Source organism: Mytilus edulis, chromosome 11, assembly GCF_963676685.1.
Source record: "Mytilus edulis chromosome 11, xbMytEdul2.2, whole genome shotgun sequence".
Lineage (NCBI taxonomy): Eukaryota > Metazoa > Mollusca > Bivalvia > Mytilida > Mytilidae > Mytilus > Mytilus edulis.
This window is the reverse complement of record NC_092354.1, coordinates 19,469,783-19,494,083: the sequence shown is the minus strand read 5'-3', so window position 1 is coordinate 19,494,083 and position 24,301 is coordinate 19,469,783. Positions and strand designations below refer to the sequence as shown.

The following is a 24,301-nucleotide window of genomic DNA, read 5'->3' as shown; positions in this document are numbered from 1 at the left end:
ATATAATATTAAACATATTACACAAAGTATGGATGGGAAACTAATCGATATTCAGATTTGTGGATAAGGATGATATATAAAACAGAGTACTAGTACCGGTATACAAAGTATGGATGGATTTATGAAAGTAGTATAGGTATGTTTATATTGATGGTATATAAAACATGAAAATAATAAATGCAAGATTCAAGTAAGATGATAGTGATACAGGTAAGACGTGTAGTATGGATGGAAAAGTCCTATATGTATTTTGATGATCATTTGATATAAATTAAATTCTACATAGTGTTTCTATGAATAGAAAATAACGAAATGAATATATATGATATTACATTAACAATTAATTACACTTTATGTTTAAAGCAACAAGTTTAAGTGACAAAAGGTAGCATGATTTAGTTCATTGAAGGTGTCACTGTCGTGCCGAAAACGAATGTGAGTTAAATATTGTTGATATATTATGAGCAGCTAGAACATAGTCCCCGTGCGCCGTTCTAAAACAATTGAAATGGTGAAAAAAGAAAAAGGTAAACATTTCTCCCGTACTCTACAACATTTAATAATGAACCACTGTTATAGTTATACAATTTTACATTTTTTTTCTTGTCAAACATTAACAGAAAAATAAATAAAAAATGTTCGTTGATTTTTTTCATTTGGGCCAGATTGACATTCTGACGATAAACACTTAATATTTTTCAAATAATTTGGCTTCCAGTTGTTTATTTCATTGTACATTGTCTTTTTTATTGTGTTTTGTTGTTATATTTGTTTTTTGTTGTTATATTTGTATAGGATGTATGTTTTCTTTTAGAACAAACATTGTTGTTATTTGAATTTTAATGTTTAAAAACTCGTTATATCTAAAAGTTATAGTTTTCTATCTTTTATTCAATATCAATAGTGTGCATAAAGATAGATATAACGTTAACATTGATGTGATCGTTTTATTAAATTTTGTCAATTAATTATCACACATAGATTTATTTTAAATGAATATCTTCAACTTAGACTTAATCTATAGGACAGTTTGAAAAATTTAGGGAATTTTGTTTTTAATTTTATTTTTGTAGAAGAATATTATAAAAATATATGTACAGGTCAATAGTTGCAGACTTGGTCAACAACATATACTCATGATACCAGGATTGAAATTTCATATTTTCGCCAGACGCATGTTTCGTCTAAAAATAGATATTAACATCTCATACATTTTTTAACATACTCTTATAACTCATTAACCTCACTTAAAACCGAAAATTCTTTACTATTCCTTCTTATCAGGATATTTTTTTGAGCAATATGCGTTTTTTATATATAATTATACACATTTTTTATTCTATTGATTTGTAATGTAAATAATTGTTTTAGTATTGATTCGTTAACTTTATTGCATATTCTTTTTTTAAGTCTTTTTTAGTCTTTTTGATATCTGTGCTAAAAATCAAAGTTAATGTAACTATTTTCTAAACAAGCTATCTGCATGTATTAATGGTTCAGACTATAACCATCCGCTGTTGTTTTTTAAAACCTTACAAAACTTGATAAGTTGTATTGTTCTGTTTAAATATGTGTGGTTATGCTTGTTAGTTATACTGATTGTTTGTCTTGTAACATGGTTGGACTAGATATATTTAACATTTAAGAGATAGCTGTATTAATAAACAACATTCTTATTATTATTTATCATTGAGAAAAAAATTATCATCTCAATATTTTGTATTTGTAATTTAAAAAAAAAAATAATTTCAGAATCGCGTCTATTTCATTTTTCAAATAATTTTTACCATTTGTATTGTATACCTTTATCAATATACTGTATACTCTTTGTAAAACGGTTTTATTTTAAACTTAAGTCCTTCTGTCAATATCGTATAGACATTTTTCTTCAAGTATGCTTGAATAAAATAGAATTTCGCAGCGATTATTTTTTTTGTGCTGTTGCGGTTTAACACACCCATCAACTAATCAAAGTTAGAGGGTTAATAATATTTACATCAATACTTGCTATACGCGGAAAAGATTTCTTCATCCGGGAATTTGCACTTTTGAAAGTTTCAAACATGTTTACTAGACGTGTTGATATCATTCGTTGTGTCATTTCTATGTCCTTTATTCTAATGAGTTTTGACCGATGTTCGTTTTGTAACTATTGAAGCAATACTGTGGATTCATTATTATTCGTTGGTTATACATTTTCGTGGGTTTCGTGGGTACAGGCAAACAACGAATTCAAATGTTCAACTAAAAACAAACTTCTATGAGGTCGTATGCCGACTTTGGCAAAACCACGAAACATATATCAAAGAAAAGGGCAGTTTTTCCGCAATCCACGAAAATAGGTACCCATGAAAATAAATGAATTCACAGTACTTTTTTATGTGTGTTGTATGAATTCAAGAAGATAGATAGACAGAACAATGATCCACACTTATTTGTACTTTTTTGATAAATGTTTTAATTTAATTTTTTTAATTTTATTTGAATAAGATTATATATAAATGCACTTAATTTGTAAATACGATTTGAGAATGGATTTATTAATTTTACCTTTTATTTCATTCTTTTTATTTCAATTAGATTTTATGAAATATGCACTTAATTTGTAAATATGATTTGAGAATGGATTTAAATAAAATTGTGATCAAAATGTAATAATAATACACAAGAACATGTGGTTAGCCTAAAAAGAAAAGAAAGGATAAGATGTATTGCTAATGAAGTTATGTAACCTTTTTATAATGATTTGCTTAATAAAAAGATGATATATGATATATGATAGTTTAATGGTCATTCCGAATCGGTGGACCGATACGATATGTCTGAATTTTCTATCGACATATTGATGGTATTTGATCTTGCGATAACCGTATAATCATGTTCTCCGTAAATCTATCTAATAATGTAATATGTCTTATTCACAATTGTGAAATTTGGACTGACAATGATTATACATATATATGATGCATGTATAGCACAAGACGCTTATCGTGACACATACTTATATTCAAAGATATATGTCTATAAGCTCATCATAGATACCAGGAGAATGTCACGATGAAGAATGTACAAATCGCATGTTTTTTCAGGAAATATTTTATCTAAGAAAGTTATCATGTACACAAACTCCTTCGAAAATCTCTGAAACAGAATATACGAAACAAGTAGCAGATATGTAGATATGGATTAAACAACCCTTACTTAAGTATATGGTGAAACTCTAAAATTAAATGTGTTTGGTTTTAGGGGAAGTATACACCATTCGAGAACTTTACTTAAAGTTAATAAGAAACAAACTTTCATCAAACTTAAACAGACGACATACAGTTTCCAAAATGTTTGACGAACACCACCTTAAGGGAGTTCGCTTGTCAGTATTAAAGTAATTAACTTTTCAAAACACTAGTTTATATTGATACATGTAGCGGATTCATAAAGGAATCCAAAAAGGAAAAAGCACCGTGCTTGTTTTCGAGACATTAGCCAGGGAAAATATTATCTCTTGACTTTTCATAGCTTTATCATTGACAAGTTGAAGTTCTCAAAAACTGTTAAAAAGTAATTAAAATTTCATAAGACTTTTACAGATTGCTTATTATTATACATGTAAAAGATAAACAAACAGAAAAATGGGGGTCACCGGGGACTTTTTTTCAAGGCATTCAAATGGATAAAACCAGAGGATTCCGAAAATCTGACAAATAATCTAAAACATGACAAGCCAGCTGCCTTAATAAGAAAATGCTATAAGTTTTTTTTTATTAAATACTAAGTAGTAAATGCAGATACATTGTATGTGTTATACGGTCATCGGCAATCGTGCTGTATCACCCATTAGTGATAATCACGATATAAGTCACAGTTGCGAAGGCTTCATCACAACGTTAATCTGCATGACGTGACGTCATCGATATCAGTCACTGTTGTAAACGTTTTATCACACTTCTAGTCTATATAATGTCATGTCACATAAAAAAAGTCTACTTAAGGTCTATGATAAAGTGAATATGATATGGCTTTTAAAATATTACACACCATATCAACCAAAAATCCATAAATCCCTTCCATAAGAGCTCTTGCGATCATATTGATATGTCATGTTGATACATATGAGATATTGAAAAAGCCGTATGATATTCTCTATTTGTAAATTCTGTCGAGACATCGTGATCCAAAATTTCGTCGTAAGCGACTTTGGTCCAGCAGCAGTCCAACTGTAATTAGTACATGTGACAATCGTAAGATGAACATGTCCTACTGGCAGGATTCTTCTGACTTTGACAAAATGGTCATGGTTCATGTCTCATTATTACATTTTTGGATGTTTTATGTTTCTCATACACATTTAAATTGTGTGTGAAATTAATTCTTCACTTGGAACAGCTATTTTCTTATGTAGATGTTTCTTGGCAATAATGCCACATCTCCTTAATTTTACATAATCACATTAGTTAAAGTGTCCGGCTGGCATAATGTTCTTTTGAGTGATATCTTTTTTATTGATTGAGTGAGTCTTTTTTTAAGTGGATATGATCAAATATCTACACAAACAGGCTTATTTCCTTGTAAGATGTGAACGAGATACATTACAATTACATGTAATATACGAGAGTATATAAGGTAAGTTAGTATGTGTGTCGACAACTGTGTTTTATTACTAAAAATGTTCATAATAACTCTCGTAGTGTATCACAACTAGTTTTTTGCGAAAACATATATACTGACCGACTTTAAAAACGCAACAAACATTTTGTAGATTTATTCTACCAAATCATGTTTGATCCTCTAACAACTACTTTTCATGCTTATCATACTTCTTTCTTATTCGAAAAAATCAACATCTGGCTTACCTATGGTTATTAAACCTACCGCATTATAGAGATCGCACGAATTTCAGAATCAAAATTTCGAATCAATAAAAGATTTTTTATTCAGTTTTTTTTCTTTGTAAAACAGTTCTTCCAATCTCTGGCCACACTCAAATCAGTTTAAAATGTTGCATCTCCATATTGCCAAGACTGAGGAATAAAAAACTGAATCAACCCATTAGAATACTGCAAACCGGAAAACGTAAACGTACTGCAACCAGACAATTTGACGTCAGAAACTTGTCTTACTGTCCTTTCGACAATGATACCGGTAGAAGGGATTTGTTGAAGATCATCAATGCTCAGATCAAGATATAGTGACAATGCAACATCGATAGAATTTGATTACGCAACGTCATTTGTGAGACAGACCTTCGGCCGCAACGTCAACTGTTAATCAAATTGATGAACGCCATTTTGCACAGGTTTATGCCATAAATGTTTCCCATTAACTGAGCTGCCAAAGAATCGACTGCAGAAAAACATTTAAAGCCTTAAAGTTCAATTGCAAAATTACCAAAACCTATTGTAATGAGTGGAAGAACGTTAAAATCAGAAGGTGAAAAACAGAACCCAAAACGTACCAAACAGAACTGGTTGACCTTTCTGATAATCATTTTGGCATTTGTTACATGCAGTCATTGCTTTTGACTGTTACACGTTCATAGATAAAGCAAAAAAAGAGTTTCAGTGTATACCACAACATTTGAACGTTGAAAATGACGTAATCAATTCAACTTTCGACCTTGCATTTTTTCAAACATTGAAGTAATGAAAGAATCTTCTGTTCATACGTTTGTTTACAAAAAAATGAAAATTTGCAAAATGAGAATTACAAAAAAAAAAACTAGTGTTGCGTTTCTAAAGTCGGTCAGTATATGACTACATTTCAAGACTAACAGATTGAATAAAACAATTAATACTAAAGCGTTATTTAATCATTTTGAATCGACTTTCAGACTACGATATATTATTTCCACCAAATGTGCAATATTTTTAAATTCAAGAAAACCCTGAGTAATAAGTCAATTGCACTTGTACGAAAAAAAGACAAAACAGATGTTCGCAATAATTCTGTTGCTCCATCATACAAACGATAATATGTTATATTGGGTTCTTAAAATAGCATTCTTCTGCTCATTAATTCATACCACTCTTAAAAAATATATACGAATAGCTTTTCTGTGAATGATGTCATGAACTGCATATACGTAATATGCACCAACCGTCATGCTAACTTCTACTTCACCTAGTCCGTAATGGGTAGTTGTCGCATAAGTAAATAAACGACACGACCTCATCATTATAAAACAGAGGCGGAAGATCTCACAGGAATACTGAAACTCATAGGTCAAAATCAAACTAACATTGGCATAGCAAAAAACGAAAAATGACAAAGAACACCAGTCTAGAAAACAGTACATTGAAAACTAAAAAGTGATTCATACGAAATCATCAAAACCCAGAGGTGATATCATGCTCCGTAAGAGTAGGGAGATTATGTTAAAGTTAATTTAGGTATAATCCTTTTCCAGTTACACTTTACCGACTTAAAATAAATCTAACGATTCTTTAAATCAAAACAAAGTTTAGAATATGTCAATGGACACCCAATAGCATTAAATAATCTCATATAACTTTATAAATAGAATTTCCTAATGAATTTCAGATCAATAAACTTATCCAAATTCTTTATTATAGTTAATACATATTTTAGTGTTTATCTTGTCATATAATGCTTAGAGGAAAGTCAGGGAAAATATGATGAAAGACGGTCCTTCTTGGCAATCCTGACACCCTTAGTGTGTAATATAGAAATGACGATCCTGTCTAACGGAGCAGCATGCTAATGTCCTTGGTATGTGTGTTCTCTGTTGTGCATAAATTAATCAAAACTCCACTTAAAATTCAAATAGAGATACTAAGGGGTTTATGTTTACATGCTCAGAAGGACAGGTGCTACATATGGAACAGGATCAGATTATCCTCACGGTGCACCTGAGATCAGCTTCCGTTTTAGGTAGGCGTCTTCTCATGTTTTCTACGTTTTGTTTTGTTTTCTGTTGTCTGACTTTGGTCTGTTTTTTTTTCTTTTCATGGCGTCGTCAGTTTATGTTCGAAAGTGTTTTTAATATTTGTCATCTATTTTTCAAAAGTTGTCTTTTCTATCAACCTCAAAAGAAGAAACAGACTTATGTTCCTTCATGATAGGTGAAGAAAAGGGACTCTTCATTTATTGATATTATATGTATGAACAGGTTCCTTGCTTTTAAATGTATACATGTTCCGGTTACGCTTACACGTATTGTTGTGGGGATTTTAATTTTCTTTATTTAATGTGTATCATTTAAACTTTGTCGCTAATCTTTAAGAATTATATGACAATAAAGTATATGTATTGTTATTTTCCTACTATACTGACAGTCAGAATTGCTTCAACCTTCAACGTTAACCCTTTTTTGAGTCATGGGTAGATATATTTCTATACTTAGGCACATTATTTCGACTTTTGGTTTAACGCAATACTCTTTGTGGGTACCAGCAACTAAATACAAAGTCTTGAGTAAAACCTGTTAAAGAGGGACGAAAGATCCCAAAGGGACAATCAAACTCACAAATCTAAAATAAACTGACAACGCCATGGCTAAAAATGAAAAAAAGACAAACAAACAACAGCACACATGACACAACATAGAACACTAAAGAATAAACAACACGAACCCCACCAAAAAACTAGGGGTGATCTCAGGTGCTCCGGAAGGGTAAGCAGATCCTGCTCCACATGTGGCAACCGTCGTGTTGCTTATGTAACATGACTGGTACATGTAGTTGCCTACCCTGTGTTTCTACATATTTTTATCATTCTTCAGAAGTAGGTGTACTCTGTTTTATTCTAATTTTGACTAGAACCTTGACAATCAGAGTCGCACCTTCAATGTTAACCGTTTTTAAAGTTATGGGTAGACATATTGCTATGCTTAGTCATAATATCCCGAATTTTGATTTTACTTAGTATTCCATAATGCTCTGAGGTATTAGCAACTACAAACAAAACCTGCTTAAACGAGTCGACAATAACATTTTACATGCAAATAATCTTCAGTGTTTATAAATGTTGATGAGTCTTCTCTTAACGTTTACGCCCACATTGTCTTTCAATGAATTCGAAAATACTGAAATGTACACATATCGCTTATACTATTGTGTCATTATTTCCTGTAACTCACGTATATATATATTATGTATACATACATGTTCAATAGCCTTCACATTGTAAACTGTAGATGTGTTAATCTGCATACTACAATAACTCGGTCAGCTGAAATGGGAGTCTCAGGCTGATACCAGACCCAATATGTACAAATGCATGTTATAATCTATAGATATTACAAGAACTTGAAAAGTTGGAAAACATGTAAGTATAGATATTTCATTCATAGTCGATCCCGAAACAGATCATTTGACAAACATTTTTAAATATGTTTGTTATATCAACTTCCGTTTTCCTTTCAAGAGTTAACTTTTACAACTTACAAAGTTATTAATTCTTCATTAATGTCAAAATGCCACCATATTTACTCAGAAAGGGATTGTATCTGTAAAAAAATAAATGTATAGTTAATAATTATTATAAACACAGGTTAATAATGAAAATATCATTATGTTTGGCAATGGTTGAATAATCAATAATTTAAAAAAATATGAAATATCTTAGGAATGTTGATATTTGAAATGTTGTTTATTTTTTACAACTAATACATTCCATGAACTCTGCTAATCACAGATGATCTTATTGTCAAGAAGAAATGTTGTGTTTTTTATTTGAGATGATTTCAAACACTTTATACAATATTTAATCCAGAGTGTAAACAAGTGAAGCTGTGAGCTTCTGCTCACGGATGATACCCCCGTCCAAATGTGTTCGGTAAACAGGAAGTTGTCGAGTGATGAATGTGAAAACGTATCACACGGTATAGCTGACTTATATCAAGTCTGAAACCAAATATCAGAAATCCTGGTAGTGCAGTTCCTGAGAAAAATGTGCAAAAACATTTTCAACTTGGCTATCAGGTGTAAAAATGATACAAGTGTTCGGTAAACAGGAAATTGTCGAGTGATGAATCTGAAAACGCATCACACAGTATAGCTGACTTAAATCAAGACTGAAACCAAATTTCAGAAATCCTGGTAGTGTAGTTCCTGAGAAAAATGTGACGAAAAATATTCATGGGACGGACGGACTGACTGACAGACTGACGGACTGACGGAATGACGGAATGACAGACAGAGGTAAAACAGTATACCCCCCTTTTTTACAAAGCGGGGGTATAAAAATAAAATTGCAAAAATACTGAAATCCGATGAAAATTCAAAACGGAAAGTCCCTAATCAAAAACATCAAACGAATTGACAACTGACTTGGTACAGGCATTTTCAAATGTAGAAAATGGTGGATTGAACCTGGTTTTATAGCGCTAAACCTCTCGCTTGTATGACAGTCGCATCTAATGTTTTTTTTTACAACGATGCGTGAACATAACTGACATAGGTTATTTCTGAAATGTTTCGTTTACATACAAATTGGTTATATACAGTTCAAAAAGTATTTTCAAAGTTCAAATTTGTCCAAGTGAGTACAATATATAAAAAAGAAGATGTGGTATGATTGCCAATGAGACAACTATCCACAAAAGACCAAAATGACACAGACTTTAACAACTATAGGTCACCGTACGGCCTTCAACAATGAGCAAAGCCCATACCGCATAGTCAGCTATAAAAGGCCCCGATAAGACAATGTAAAACAATTCAAACGGGAAAACTAACGGCCTTATTTATGTAAAAACAATGAAAAAAAATAACAAGCCTTTGTTAAATTTTCAACATTATAACAGTGCATTGTGTATGAATAAGATAAGGTAAATAACACTTTGGTATAATGAAATCGGTAATAATCATAAACAAGACGTGACTGTCTATCAATGTTAGATGTTAACGTTTACTTCTGAAATTGAGGCGTTCTGTTAATAAAAATAATTATAATGCGATGCCTGGCATCACCATTTGTCTCAAAACTTTTGAATAGAATGGTATCTTTATTGATTTAACGACAATTTTGTGCAATGAGCTATTTAATAAAAAAATATTTATAAGGTTATCAGTGCTCTTAAATTTCATATTTGATCTGGTATTCCAATAGTTTAATTTTAAGCCATTGATCAGCGATATCAAACAAAAAGATACATTCGTTCGTGTGAAGACATGGTTATCGTTTAATGGTTTTTAGTTTCCGATTTTGCCATTTGATGAGGGACTTTTCACTTTGAGTTTTCCTCGGAGTTAAGTATTTTTGGGATTTTAGTTTTTGATAGTTGATATATTAAAGATGCAAAGTTAATCTAAAATGCATATTTTTTTTAATAGTTGTTATTAATATTTAGTTAGTCATGTTAGTTGTCAGCAACTGCAAGAACTTTCAGGTCTATTATTAGTGTCTTTGTGTTGTTGTAATGTACAAGTACCCATCAACGTCTACTCTGTATTTCTATTTAATGCATTTCTATTTGTAATCATATAATGAGTTAAGCCTTTTTAAACAATAAAAACAAAAAAATCAAAAGAAACATCAAAGTCAGTAATCAAAGTCAACGATTCTTTATAATAAGAAGTATCAGTATAAAATTGCGATAAGAGTGTTCGAGTCTTTTGGAGTATACATGCCCTTTATGAATATTCAAAAATGTTTCATGTATCTGCCTCCGGGTTCTGCACGATTTTAATATGGTTTAATTGTGGTATTCGAACATCATTGCATAATTCAAGTCTTTTTAAAATTGAAATGGGAGATTCCTAATTCATCTGATTTATATAAACAAAATAAATACAGCCAATACGTATTTCTAATTGTTATGAATTTAAGATGAAATATAACAAGGACGGATACAAATACTTATGATGCATTCAAAACGGAAAAAATACTTGCAACATAAGTTAAACCTTTAAAGTAAAAAGATCGTTTTTTACTTTTGATAAAACTTGTATATTCTGTCGACTGTTATATACATTTTGAACAAACAAGACTTACAGAAGATCTCCTCAACGTAAACATAAATTTCTTACAGAATTGTTTTTATTACAAACAAGAATGTGTCCTAAGTACATAGATGCCCCATCCGCACTATAATTTTCTATGTTTAGTGGACCGTAAAAATTGGATAAAATCTCTAATTTGGCATTTTAATTAGAAAGATCATATCATAGGGAACATGTTTACTAAGTGTCAAGTTGATTGAACTCTAACAAACAGATGAACTGACGGACGAACGAACGGATGGACGAAAGGACGCACGGTCCAGAAAACATACTGCCTATAAATGGGGCATAAAAAAGTTATCTTTATTTTTTTTCTCTGTGAAATCTAATGTGATAAACTGTATGACAATTCCGTTAAAATTGGAGATATGTTTAGTTTATGTATCCTCTAATGCAGACATTTTTACAAGTGATTTCGAGAAAGAAGGTCCCTTTTTGATAAATATAGTGTTCATTATAATTTTTTGTACAATTATAATTTTAAAAAACATCGTTTTTATACATTTGATAAAAATCATATATTCCGTCGACTGCTATATATACTGTTGATAAAATTATATCAAAACATTGATAAATTGAGGTTTAAAGTTTAATCGACTTTTTGTTATAAAAAATCCATTCAATATAAAACGATATAAAATACAATTATATATGTAAGTAGATATATAAGATGTACATCAATTGGTTGAAATATAGCAATTATATTGTAAAACATTCTATACTTCCTTTCATAGTTGTTATAAACTTGTCTTAAACTTCTGTAAAAGACTCCCTGGTGAGAGTACTAGTACTTTCAAATAATTAAAACGAAGGTCACGGACCTTGTTTTTGTTCGATTAAATACATTAAAAGTAACACAATTACAGTTATTTTAAATGAATCATACGGTAAGCTTAATTTTTCCTTATTAAGGGAACATTAAAACAAAAGTAATGTTTAATATCAATCAGATTATTGTTCTTTTCTTAAATACTTCCGCAATAGGAAATGAAATTAAGGGGTCATATGTGTTATTATTTTCAACATATAGATTGTTCAATCAAACTCAATACAATTATCTGCCAATGATTTTCAAATGCTTTTTCTAGATATTTTGAATATGCTTAACGACACTGAGTGTTTTGCTAGTTGAATATTAAAATTTCAAGGTTAAGATGTTTCTGTTGTATATAAAATGATACTTGGTAAATTGTTTTAAACCATTTTTGTTTGTCCTGTAAAGAAAAGCTAGGAAAAACATGCAAACTACCATAATTTTATTTTACGACACATTATATGGGCAAAAATGATGGAAATTACGTTTAAAAGAAGTGAAGCCTATGTGGTGTGTGGATTGTGACGTGTAGAAATAAGTGGATTATATTCTAATTCTGATAAACAAGTGAATTTTGAACACTTTTCAACTCTTAAAAGAAGATTTTTCTAATATATTTGATAAAACATTTAAAATATGAAACAACAATACGTATTTAAGGGATGAACATAAAATTAAATATTACAAGGACGGATATAGATACTTAAGTTTTATACAGAACGGAAAAAACCAAAGTTCACTTCATCTTCTTGTTACAATGTTTTGTTTTTCACCTTTTTTAACTAACATTTTCTATCGACTGTTATATATTGATTGTTATTTTGTCATTTAAAAAAAATTATCAATTTGTAATAAATCAACTAGTTTTAACCACGGTTTAAAAACACTGTTGAACTATAGTGAAATCATTAATATGGTTAAGGGGGCTCGAGGGTGAAAATCAATATTTTTTTTTAGATATGATTTCGCTATATTTTTCTATAAAAGAATCGCATCATATATACTAGAAAAATAGAATTAAAAAAATGGGGTCACCGTTCATTTAAGCTCACAATCTGGCTTCAAAAGAAGCATTATTATTTGTTATGGTCATTTTTTTTCTGTTTAACCAATAGGATAAATAGAGGTAATATCGGAATGAAAAAGAACTTAACTACAGTAAAAAGCTTACATTTTACAATTGTTTGTTTTAAATCTGATGAACAGTAGTTGTCGTTTGTTTAATAATATGTAATTTATACATGTTTCTCGTTTCTCGTTTTTTAGATAGATTATACCGTTGTTTTTACCCGTTTGAATGGTTTTACATTTGTCATTTTGGGGCCCTTTATAGCTTGTTGTTCGGATTGAATTAATTGTTTTTATTAATTTGCATGAAAAGTTATCTCATGGGCACTCATACCACATCTTCCTATAACTATGTACAGCTTTAAAAAAAATAAAAAAAATATAGGTTACCGATGAGTTAAAAAAGATATTTCAATTGTAATGCCAAAACATTGCATTTTTGCACCAAAGGGAGATAATTTGCAGCTTTTTCAATGATATATACATTTGAAAAGTCATCTGAGGCCAAAACGAATTGATTTGTTTTGTTGATTTTTGTACATATTATAAGATAACAAGGAATAAAGTAATAAAAAAACCTTGTAATGAAAAACAAAAGATTTTTTTCTGAAATTTTTGTGCCCTTGAGCCTCCTTCAATACGTAATACACGTATCACATCACTTTTTGTTGTTGTAGAACGACTATAATAGCAAAAATCATGGAGGCTCACGATAGAGGTAAGTGTACATATTTCTGTTACAAAAACTCATCAGTGACGATCGATTAAAAAAGATAAATTGCAAAAAGTTAGTTAGAGAAGTTAACGATGATAGTAAATTTTCATCATGTGATATTATTGATGACCGAAAAGTAACCACCTAGTTATTCTACTTATTTTAAGTTGTAATGAAATGTATCCCTAAATAGATTGAATCAATTACAGCGACCAGTTCCTTCTTGGTAAAACACACAATAACTGTTCTTTCCAAACAAGACACATTCATATTATGCAATACATTCATTATTGGTACAATTTTCAAAGGATTAAGGATTTTTGCAATAACTGCAATAGGAAGACACATACGAGATCTACAGATTTTACACATAAGTCATTCTTGACTGAGGTATAGGATTTATCAGACATACTTTGACCAGAAAAGGGGGCATAATCCAATTTAATCATAATTCATCGTCCTTACACATGTATAACCTGTATGTTTTTTTGTAAGATAAGATATGTAAAAAAGGATGCGACTATCGATGAATTTCTCTAATATAGCACACATCATGTATCATCTTTTTTAATTTCAGGCGCTTACCAAGAATTCAAGGTTGACCTCATACAGTCAACAATACTTGATACGGATGTTTTAGATAACTTAATTTCAAAGTGCATTCTAACTCTTGACGATAGAGAGGAGATTGACAGCCTTTCAGACCTATCAAATCGCAACCAGAAACTCTTAGAAATACTGATGCATCGACCATACAATACATTTTCTGATTTTGTTGAAGCGATAAAAAATTCTGATCAAAAGTGTCACACTGCTCTTATTGCAAGAATGGAGGTCAAGGTCTTGGACAAAGACATTACTTTACAGAAAGCACAACTTACAGATGCAACAACCGGTAATATAAAATACGTGTCTTACGCCTTGTTTTTGTAATAACCCAATCCTAGATTGACTTAGACGGATTTGTATCAACACTTTTACAATTTGTTGTCTCATGCTCTTTAAATTCGTTTTTATTTCCGTTTAAAAGCTTGTTTGTTATAAGAGCCAATGACATTTCTTAAATGAATTCACTGAATAACCGTGACTAATTAGTGTTGCTTATCTCCAATTTTGTTAGTTTTTTTGTAAGAACATGACAGGCGATCGTAACTACATTAAAGGATGTTTATTATCTTGAACAAAAACCATTAAAGATTTTTCACTTTTTACATTTAAGCCAATTCTCATTCAGGTCAAAACAGTATGTTTGAAAGATTGAATATATTTTTACTGATATCAAATGTTCGTGCTCATCTTTGACCTATTGCCTTGCTTTTGTTTATATCGTTCGATAAACACTTTTGTTTAAAACTGCAAGGTATCTTTCACGAAACGGGAAAAGATTATCAACAATTTTATAATGGTTTGAAACTCAATCGATACTAATAGTTTTAAATCGATATCCTTACATGGGTAGTGGCGATTTTAGCTATATATTGCAAGATACATATGCTCAATTTCTGTCTTAATCGACATCTGCGTTATATTTCTAAAAGCAAGGAAATCATGTGCTTTCGTAAACATTTGCTTTCAATTTCGACAATAGTGTAAACTTATATATTTCAGGTATAAAAGATGCTGTTAAATTAATCAAATCGTATAAAACTATAGTTCATGAAATTAACATCGACAAAACTAGAATTCTAGACAAGCTATTTGCTAAAGATGTTATAGACCGTGAGATTAATGAAAAACTTTCATCAGAAAAGATGACCTCACAGGAGAAAAATAGAAGACTTTTGGGAACACTTGTTAGAAAAGATATTTCGTCTGCCTTTCCAATCTTCCTTGAAGTTCTGAGAGAAGATAGCTGTTATAAGGATTATGCCGACAAAATAGAGGAAACACATGTAACACAGAACGACTTAGAATTATTGAGTATTGGTAAGTTATAAATATTCTGAAAATGTATCATAATAATATAAAATTTGTGACAATATAACAGATCGCTTTTTAAGATCTACAATTAGTCATTTTTTTTTATTTAAATTGCAAAAAGTAAAATCACAAAAATACTGAACTCAGAGGATAATCAAATCGGAACGTCCCTAATCAAGGCAAAATTCAAATGACAAAACACATCAAAAACGAATTGACAACATTTTGTCTATACAACGTTTTAGATTGTTAAGTATTAAGGTTAATAGGTTCAAAAGAGTAACCGAAACGTTATGATTGGTTAAAACTTCTTGAAAATGGATAATTAACCAATGACGTTACGTGTTTTCCAAAAACAATGAAATAATCCACAATCCTTCAGATTCTGAAACGTCGAAAATATCGTTTAGATTGAATATCGTACTTTTTATTACAGTGTATAGTTTGGAACTACTTATATATAAGTATATAAATATATCATGTAATTCTATCGCAGGGAACAGAATTAGAGAACGAAAAAGAAATGGAATGAGTGGTAAATATATATATTGTACCAATATTTATAAAATCAATACAATGTAAACTAAAAGGAAAAACTGTGTTTGAAGATTTGTAAAGATGATAGAGGTTAGTTTGGCCTTGTTAAATCTGTTGACTTCTGATCAACTAATTTAAATTTATGAAATACTTGAATTAAACTGTTACCAACCTTCACAACGGACAAACTTTTTTTATAGGTCAACGTACAGTGTTAACTTTTGACATAGTTCTTACTGTTTGGTTCTAAATTATTAAATCGCTTAGACAAATACACATAGTACTAAAGAATTAAAGCTATTCTGTTTGGGTTTTCATGTCAAGTTAAGAAATAAACAGTTAAAGTCACATAGCATAAAGTCTATCCTAAACAAAACTGGTCGCATTTTTAAAATGTTTCCGGTGGGTAACTTCATGCATGTCAAGAAGAATAATAAAAACAGATATTTTAACATAGAATGGCAGCCATTTTAAATTTCTAAAGCTTAACGGGATTGTTCAAATAGTTAGACCTAAATGAAGCTCTATCTAAATATTGGTGCTTGTTCAACAATGTGAACGATTTTTTTTCTTATCTGTATGTTCAAATATATGTTTATCTTCTTAAGAATAGATTATAAATGACACTTTCTCTGTTTATAAACAATCAAAATATAAACAAGTAACTAAACTTTAATTTTCTTAAGATCTTATGGTCGATCAAATAGAGAAATGGAAGATTGAGAGCAAAATTTACGTTCAAACCAGAGCGACTGATCATGTGCTTGCAAGTATCAACAGCAACAACTGTGTAAGTGTCATAGGACCAGCTAGAAGTGGGAAAACTGCAATCGCTAGACACGTAGCTCTCCAAATGGAAAGACTTGGATACACAATACTAACTGTTAGTGATGCAAAAGAAGTAAAATATCTATACAAATCAGACAGAAAAACGTTGTATGTTGTTGACGATATGTGTGGAAATTTTACAGCAAACCAAAGTCGAATAGAAGAATGGAAGAAATCCATTAACGACATTAAGGGTATTCTTGAAAATGGTAATTGTAAGTTGATTTTAACATGCAGACTTCAAGTTTTTCAAGATAAAGGGTTTACAAATTTAGAAATCTTCAAAACGTGTGTATGTAACCTGAGGTCACAGAGTTTATCTTTTACATCTGAAGAAAAGGAAAAATTGACTGCAGAGTATTTTAAGGAACATGCAGTAGAAGCATGTGAACGTTTGAGTGAATATGAGTTTCTTCCATTTTTATGTAAATTATATTATGTACAGAGAAACAATCCAGAATTTAATGTCCAACTTTTTTTGGATGATCCATTTTCATTTTACAAAAAAGAGTTGCGTAGCATGTATAACGACTGTGTGGAAGGTAAGTACAAATACTGTGCTCTACTTTTGTTGGTTATATTCAACAACAAGTTAAAGGAAAAATATCTTACAGGTAAGGATCATAAAGTTAAAGAGATTATTGAAGTCATCATAGACGTATGTGAAATAGACGAAAATATAACAGGTAGGAAACTCAAGTCCCAACTTGAAATTTTGACTGGGACGTTTGTGACTTATGATGCAGGCATCTACAAAACCATACATGACAAGCTGTTTGATTTCTTGGCTGTTTTTTTTGGAACGCAAGAAGAACTTATAAGCATATTGATAAATTATGCCAAACCCAGATTTGTTCGTGAAAGATTTGTTGTTACAAAAGACAACGAAAGTGCACAACATTTTATACCTATATCTGATGACAAATTGCAAATGTACATGACACGAGTTTTTGATGATATGGTAAGTTCGTGTGATGTGAATACCAACATAGTAGAAAACAGGAATTTAAAGAACACAAAACTATGCACTTTGTTCCATGACTTTATGAGAAATCTTAACAATCACGATATAACTGCGTTATTGGAGACAGCGAGCACAAATTTCTTAAATGTCATGTTTGTAATGAAAGACACAGACATCAAAGACGAGGTTGAAAATAGGTTTGGGGAATATCAAAATTTTTCTATTATTTTACCTGATAATTTAGTACAGCAATACATTTGCAGATGGTTCGGTGATTTGACAAAGACTAATTCTACGAAGACACATTTTGAGGATAATAGGCTTTTAAAAAGTGTTACATTCCGTAAAGCTTTAAACTCCTTTATGATACAAATAAACCCAGATCGCGTTGCTTCTATCATTCAAACTGGAAGTAAGGATTTCCTCAACACAATGTTTGTCATAACAGAACATGATGTCAAAGACTTTGCAGAGAAACAATATGAGCGTTTTGGTATTATTATTCCTGAGAGAATGTTACAGCATTACATTGATAGGTGGTTTGACGATCTAACAAGATACATGAGGCATTTGTCATTGGATAGATTGTTTCTTGGGATGAATACTTCTATGTATTTCACTTTTGCAAAATTCGTAATTTTGGATTCATTCATTTGCAAAGACAATAGACTATTGACGAATCTTTCATTTCGTGATGCCGTTCGTACCTCCATGAGACAACTAACCAGAGACAAAATTAGTTCACTCATTAATACAGCAGAGGATGCTTTTCTCAATACAATGTTTGTCACGACAGAGGATGATATCATTGACAACGCTGAGAACGAATATGAGTGGTTTGGAATTGTCATTCCTGATGACTTGCTTCAACAATACATTGAACAGTATTTTAATCGCATGACAAACACAAATTGGATGGTGCCAATCATGTATAAAAATAGAACATTTCAAACTGTTAAAGGTCGCACAGCCCTGCGTACATATATGAAACAACTAACCAAAGTGAAAATTGCTTCACTTATTCAGAATGCAGTTGATGTTTTTTTCCATACAATGTTTGTCATGGCAGATGAGGATATCAAAGAGTACTCTGAGAACCAATATGAATGTTTTGGTATTGTTTTTCCTTATGATCTATTAAACCAGTACATTCAGAGGTGGTTTGAACATTTGACCAAGGCAAGCTATGTCGAGGATGTCATAGATAAAAATAGACTATTTGTTAATATTTCATTTCGTTGTACTCTACGTAACTACATGAGGCAATTACCTACAGAAACAATCGCTTCAATCATTCAAACATCAAAAGATAACTTTTTCAATCGAATGTTTGTCATGACAGAGGATGACATCATAGACAACTCTGAGAACCAATATAAATGTTTTGGTATTGTTATTCCTTATGATCTATTACAACAGTACATTCAGAGGTGGTTTGATCATTTCACCAACGCAAGGCGGGTCGACGAAGCCATACATAAAAATAGACTATTTTTCAATGTTTCATTTCGTTGCGCTCTACGTAACTACATGAGACAATTACCAACAGAAAAAATTGCTTCAATTATTCAGACATCAAAGAATAAGCTTTTGAATCAAATATTTGTCATGACAGAGGAGGACATCATAGACAACGCTGAGAACCGATATGAATGTATTGGTATTGTTATTCCTGATGAATTATTACAGCAATACTGTCAGAGATGGCTTGACGAATTGACTAAAACCAAATCGGAGCCGCTATAGATAAAAATAGAACAATGATAAATAACATATTTCGTATTGATATACGTAACCACTTGAGACAACTAACATTAGACAAAATTGCTTTAATCATTCAGAATTCAAGTGCTGAATTTATCAATAAAATGTTTGTCATGACAGAGCAGGACATACATAACAACACTTCGAAGCGATATAAAAGTGTAGGTATTGTAATTCCTGATAATTTACTACAACCTTACGTTGAGAGATGGTTAAAATGTTTGGCTAAAACCACTGAGTTAGAGAAATACATAGATGAAAATAGACCATTGGAAAATGTTGCATTTCGTGCTGCCTTAAATGACTATTTGAGTCAACTTAATATTGCAAATATAGCTTCTCTAATTGGGGATGCAAATGATGATTTTCTCAATAAAATGTTTGTCGTGACAGAGGATGACATACAACACAACGCTGAGAATCACTATGAATGTTTTGGCATTGTTATTCCTGATGATCTACTGCAGCAATACATAGAGAGGTGGTTTAAACGTTTGACTGAAACCTATGATGTGGAGGAATTCACAGATACAAATAGACCATTGAAGAATGTTACATTTCGTTCTGCCTTGTGTAACTACATGAGACAACTGAGCACAGAAAAAATCGCTTCACTCATTTTGACTGCGCATAATGATTTTCTCCAAAACATTTTTGTAATGACAGAGGAGGATACAAAAGACAACGCTGAGAACCGATATGAATGTTTTGGTATTGTTATTCCTGATAATTTACTTCAGCTTTACCTTGAGAGATGGTTAAAAAGATTAACTAAAACCAGTGGTTTAGAAAAATGCATAGATGATAATAGACCATTGAAGAATGTTGCATTTCGTGCTGCCTTAAATGACTACTTGAGACAACTGAACACAGAAACAATCGCTTCACTCATTATGGACGCAGAGGATGAGTTTCTCAATAAAGTGTTTGTAATGACAGAGGAGGACATAAACGAGGAAACAGCGAATCGGCCTGAATGTTTAAGTATTGTTATTCCTGGTGATCTATTTCTGCAATACATTGAACGATGGTTTAAACTCTTGACAAAAACCAGTAAGTTAGAGAAATTAATAAATGAAAATAGACCATTTAAGAATATTACATTTCGTACTGCCTTGTATAATTACATGAAACAACTGAACACAGAAACAATCGCTTCACTCATTTTAAATGCAGGTGTTGAATTTCTCCAAAAAATGTTTGTCGTGACAGAGGATGACATAAAACACAACGCTGAGAATCAATATGAATGTTTTGGAATTGTTATTTCCGATAATTTATTTCAGCATTACATTGAGATATGGTTAAAATGTTTAACTAAAACCAGTGAATTAGAGAAACTCATAGAAGAAAATAGGCCATTGGAAAATGATACATTTCGTACTTTCGTATGAACTACATGAGACGGTTGAATACAGAAAAGATTGCTCCTCTAATTTGGTATTCAAATGATGATTTTCTCAACAAAATGTTTGTCATGACAGAGGATGTCATCAGAGACAACACTGAGAACCGATATGAATGTTTTGGTATTGTTATTCCTGATAATTTACTTCAGCATTACATAGAGAGATGGTTAAAACGTTTGACTAAAACCAGTGAGTTAGAGAAATGCATAGATGAAAATAGACCATTGAAAAATGTTACATTTCGTACTTCCGTATGTGATTACATGAGACAGTTGACTACAGAAAAGATCGCTCCGCTGATTTGGGATGCTAAAGATGATTTTCTCAACAAAATGTTTGTCATGACAGAAGATGACATCAGAGACAACACTGAGAACGGATATGAATGGTTTGGAATTATTATTCCTGCTGATCTGTTAAAGCCTTACATTGATATTTGGTTAAAATGTTTGACTCAAACAAGAGAGTTACAGAAAAGCATTGATAAAAATAGACCACAGAAAAATGCTTTATTTCGTAGTGCATTTCAAACTTACATGGAACAGACAAACGCAGAAAAAATTGCTACTCTAATTCAGACTGGAAGCACGGATTTCCTCAATACAATGTTTGTCATGGAAGCAGATGAAATCAAATACAGCAGCGAAACCAGATATGCATGTGTTGGCATTGTAATTCCCGAAGATCTACTACAACAATACATTGAGAAGTGGGTTGAAGGCTTAAATATAACCAGTGAGTTGGAGAAATTCATAGATACAAATAGACCATTGAAGATCGCTAAATTTCGTACTGCCTTGTGTACCTACTTAAGACAACTAAACCCAGAAAAAATTGTTTCTTTAATTTTGGAATGTGAGGGTGATTATCTCAATAAAATGTTTGTCATGACAGATGATGACATCAAAGAAAACGCTGAGGACCGATGTGAATGTTTTGGTATTGTTATTCCTGATGATCTGTTACAGCAATATATTGAAAGATGGTTTCTTCATTTGTCTAATAGACCTCATACAAAGAGTTTTTTGGATGGAAACCGACTTGTGATAAATGTTACATTTTGTACTGCCTTCCGAACATTCATGAAACAGTTAAACACAGAACAAATTTCCTATTTCATTCAGACAGGAAGCACAGATTTCCTCAATACAATGTTTGTCATGACAGAGAATGATATAAAAGACGACAGTGGTAATAGATATGAATGGTTTGGGATTGTAATTGCTGACGATCTTCTTTTGTTACAGCAATACATAGAAAGATGGTTCAATAGCGTGACAGAAGCCATTTCGGTAAAGGAGTATATGAATGCTAATAGGCCTTTGACGAATGCTACCTTCCGGACTTCACTTCGTACATACATGAGCCTACTTGACACAGAAGAAATCGGAACCCTTATTTGCACTGGGAGTAGTGACTTCCTCAATACAATGTTTGTTCTGACAGAGATTGACATAGTCAATGACAACGCTAAGTATCGATTTGAAAGTTTTGGTATTGTTATTCCTGATGATATATTACAGCAATACATTGACAGATGGTTAGATTGTATGACAAAGACTGACTCCGTGATGGAATTCGTAAGTGTTAATAGATCTTCAATGAGTTTTATATTGCAGACCGAATTGGATCCATATATGAACCAGATATATTCAGAAAAATAGTCTCTGGATAGGATTCATAGTGTAGTTAAATAGATTTTTCTTAATACGACGATGAATGAATTTTAACAGGAAAGAACCCAAAAAAAGAATATTTATCTCTTCTTTTAATCTGCATTTTCGACTGAAAACTGTCCCTATCGTAGTGGTCTCCCGGGGATATTATTGTATGAAACAGACTTTACAAGTTGATGTGAGCACATTTCGTCTAACCTTTTTACCGAAGAGTAATGGTGTCAAAATCAAAACCACATATTTGTGGATCTTTGTTTTTTACAAATCATTTACACAAATGACTTTAATCTTGTCAACCGTTTTCAATGGTTTTGCTTTTGACATCTGGAGGTCGATGGATTATATCTAGTAAACAATAACTCTCAGTCTTAATAACAGAACTGAAGCAACGACAATGTAACAGGTATTTACTAAATGAACCGTAATAGAATAGATAACAAATTGGAGAAATTACTTCTGTTACTGTTTTTCCTTATTAATGAATTTTTGTTTTTTGACATTTTTAAATATTGCATAACCGTTTAAGGGCATACGATACAGTTTTGATCCACGGTAATTGTTTTACGAACATTTGCGTACAACCTATTTTCACCTAGGCAATGCAATATGTCAGAATTTCAGCCATTTAAAAATTTTTTTTTTTTTTCATTTCTATCCTTTGGATAGATATACCTAACTTTTTGGTTTCAAAAAATAAACACAAGCGATTTTCTTGTAAAAACATTTTGAACATTTTATGTATATGAATATGCTTTAAATTTGTATAACAACTTTTTGAAAATAACTAATTTCTTTCAAAGTTTCATCGTTTAGAAAAAGATAGGCATTTTTTACTGTATATGTATCGACGACCTTTTATTAAACATTTGTACAAATAATCTTCATACCTTATTTAACCCAATGTCATTTTAAAAAAGAAGGGTCCATGCTTTAATTTTTTAAATTAAATCAGTCTGAATGATAAAAATCAGTGGAAAATGCATCTTTTCCTGATATGTCACAGTTTGAAGTCGCTAAAATAACATTTGACGTTGTTTCTAGCAATGAAAAAAACGTCATATTATAACGTCCTATTTCGCGTTTTTCACGTCATTACTCCCCTGTATTTGTATCGTATGCCCTCAAACAACTATCCTTATTTACAACAGTATTATAGCATCAACACAAGTTATATAATTAGATAAAATTTCGATACGACAGAAGATAGAATCACGTGTTCTATTGATTTGCATATTTATACATTATACAAGTGAGAACTGAATTAAATTATAATAATTCAAGCGTGACGTGTAATGCACAAAGTATTCTAATAAATAACTCAGTTTTCCGTTTTAATTGAGATATATTCCTATAAAAGTGGATGGTAAATGAAAGTAATAACGATATGTTGATACTTATTGTATGCAAAGCACATTTTACAAAGAATGGATGAAAAATAAAAAGTAATATAGGTAAGAAAGATTCAGGTAACTTGTTACTGATTGGTAACAACAAAGTATGAGTGAAAAAAAGTAATGAAGTCATGGTTAAACTGGTTGTGTATAAAGAATGTTTGCCACAATATAATTGAAAAAGTGAGCGTGATAAAGGTAAGTAATCATCATTTTTTTTTAAATAAGTTTGAATTTCAAAAAGGTAACATAAT

At 31.1% G+C, this 24,301-nt stretch overlaps 1 protein-coding gene across 5 annotated transcripts; it reads left to right on the top strand.

The window, feature by feature from the left end:
- Nucleotides 1-8,126: 8,126 nt before the first annotated feature.
- Nucleotides 8,127-23,288, top strand: LOC139495281 (uncharacterized). 5 transcript variants are annotated; one of them, XM_071283581.1, is made up of 6 exons: nucleotides 8,127-8,283; nucleotides 13,521-13,561; nucleotides 14,136-14,453; nucleotides 15,167-15,484; nucleotides 15,975-16,013; nucleotides 16,702-23,288. In XM_071283581.1, the coding sequence occupies exons 2-6, from the start codon at nucleotides 13,543-13,545 to the stop codon at nucleotides 19,551-19,553; spliced, it is 3,546 nt and encodes a 1,181-aa protein (XP_071139682.1). In that variant the 5' UTR covers nucleotides 8,127-8,283; nucleotides 13,521-13,542; the 3' UTR covers nucleotides 19,554-23,288. The 5 variants fall into 5 exon arrangements, with proteins under 5 accessions (XP_071139682.1, XP_071139684.1, XP_071139683.1 ...); XM_071283584.1 differs by having other exon boundaries at nucleotides 8,139-8,283; nucleotides 14,136-14,443; XM_071283583.1 differs by lacking the exon at nucleotides 13,521-13,561 and having other exon boundaries at nucleotides 8,127-8,353; nucleotides 14,104-14,443.
- Nucleotides 23,289-24,301: the final 1,013 nt, after the last annotated feature.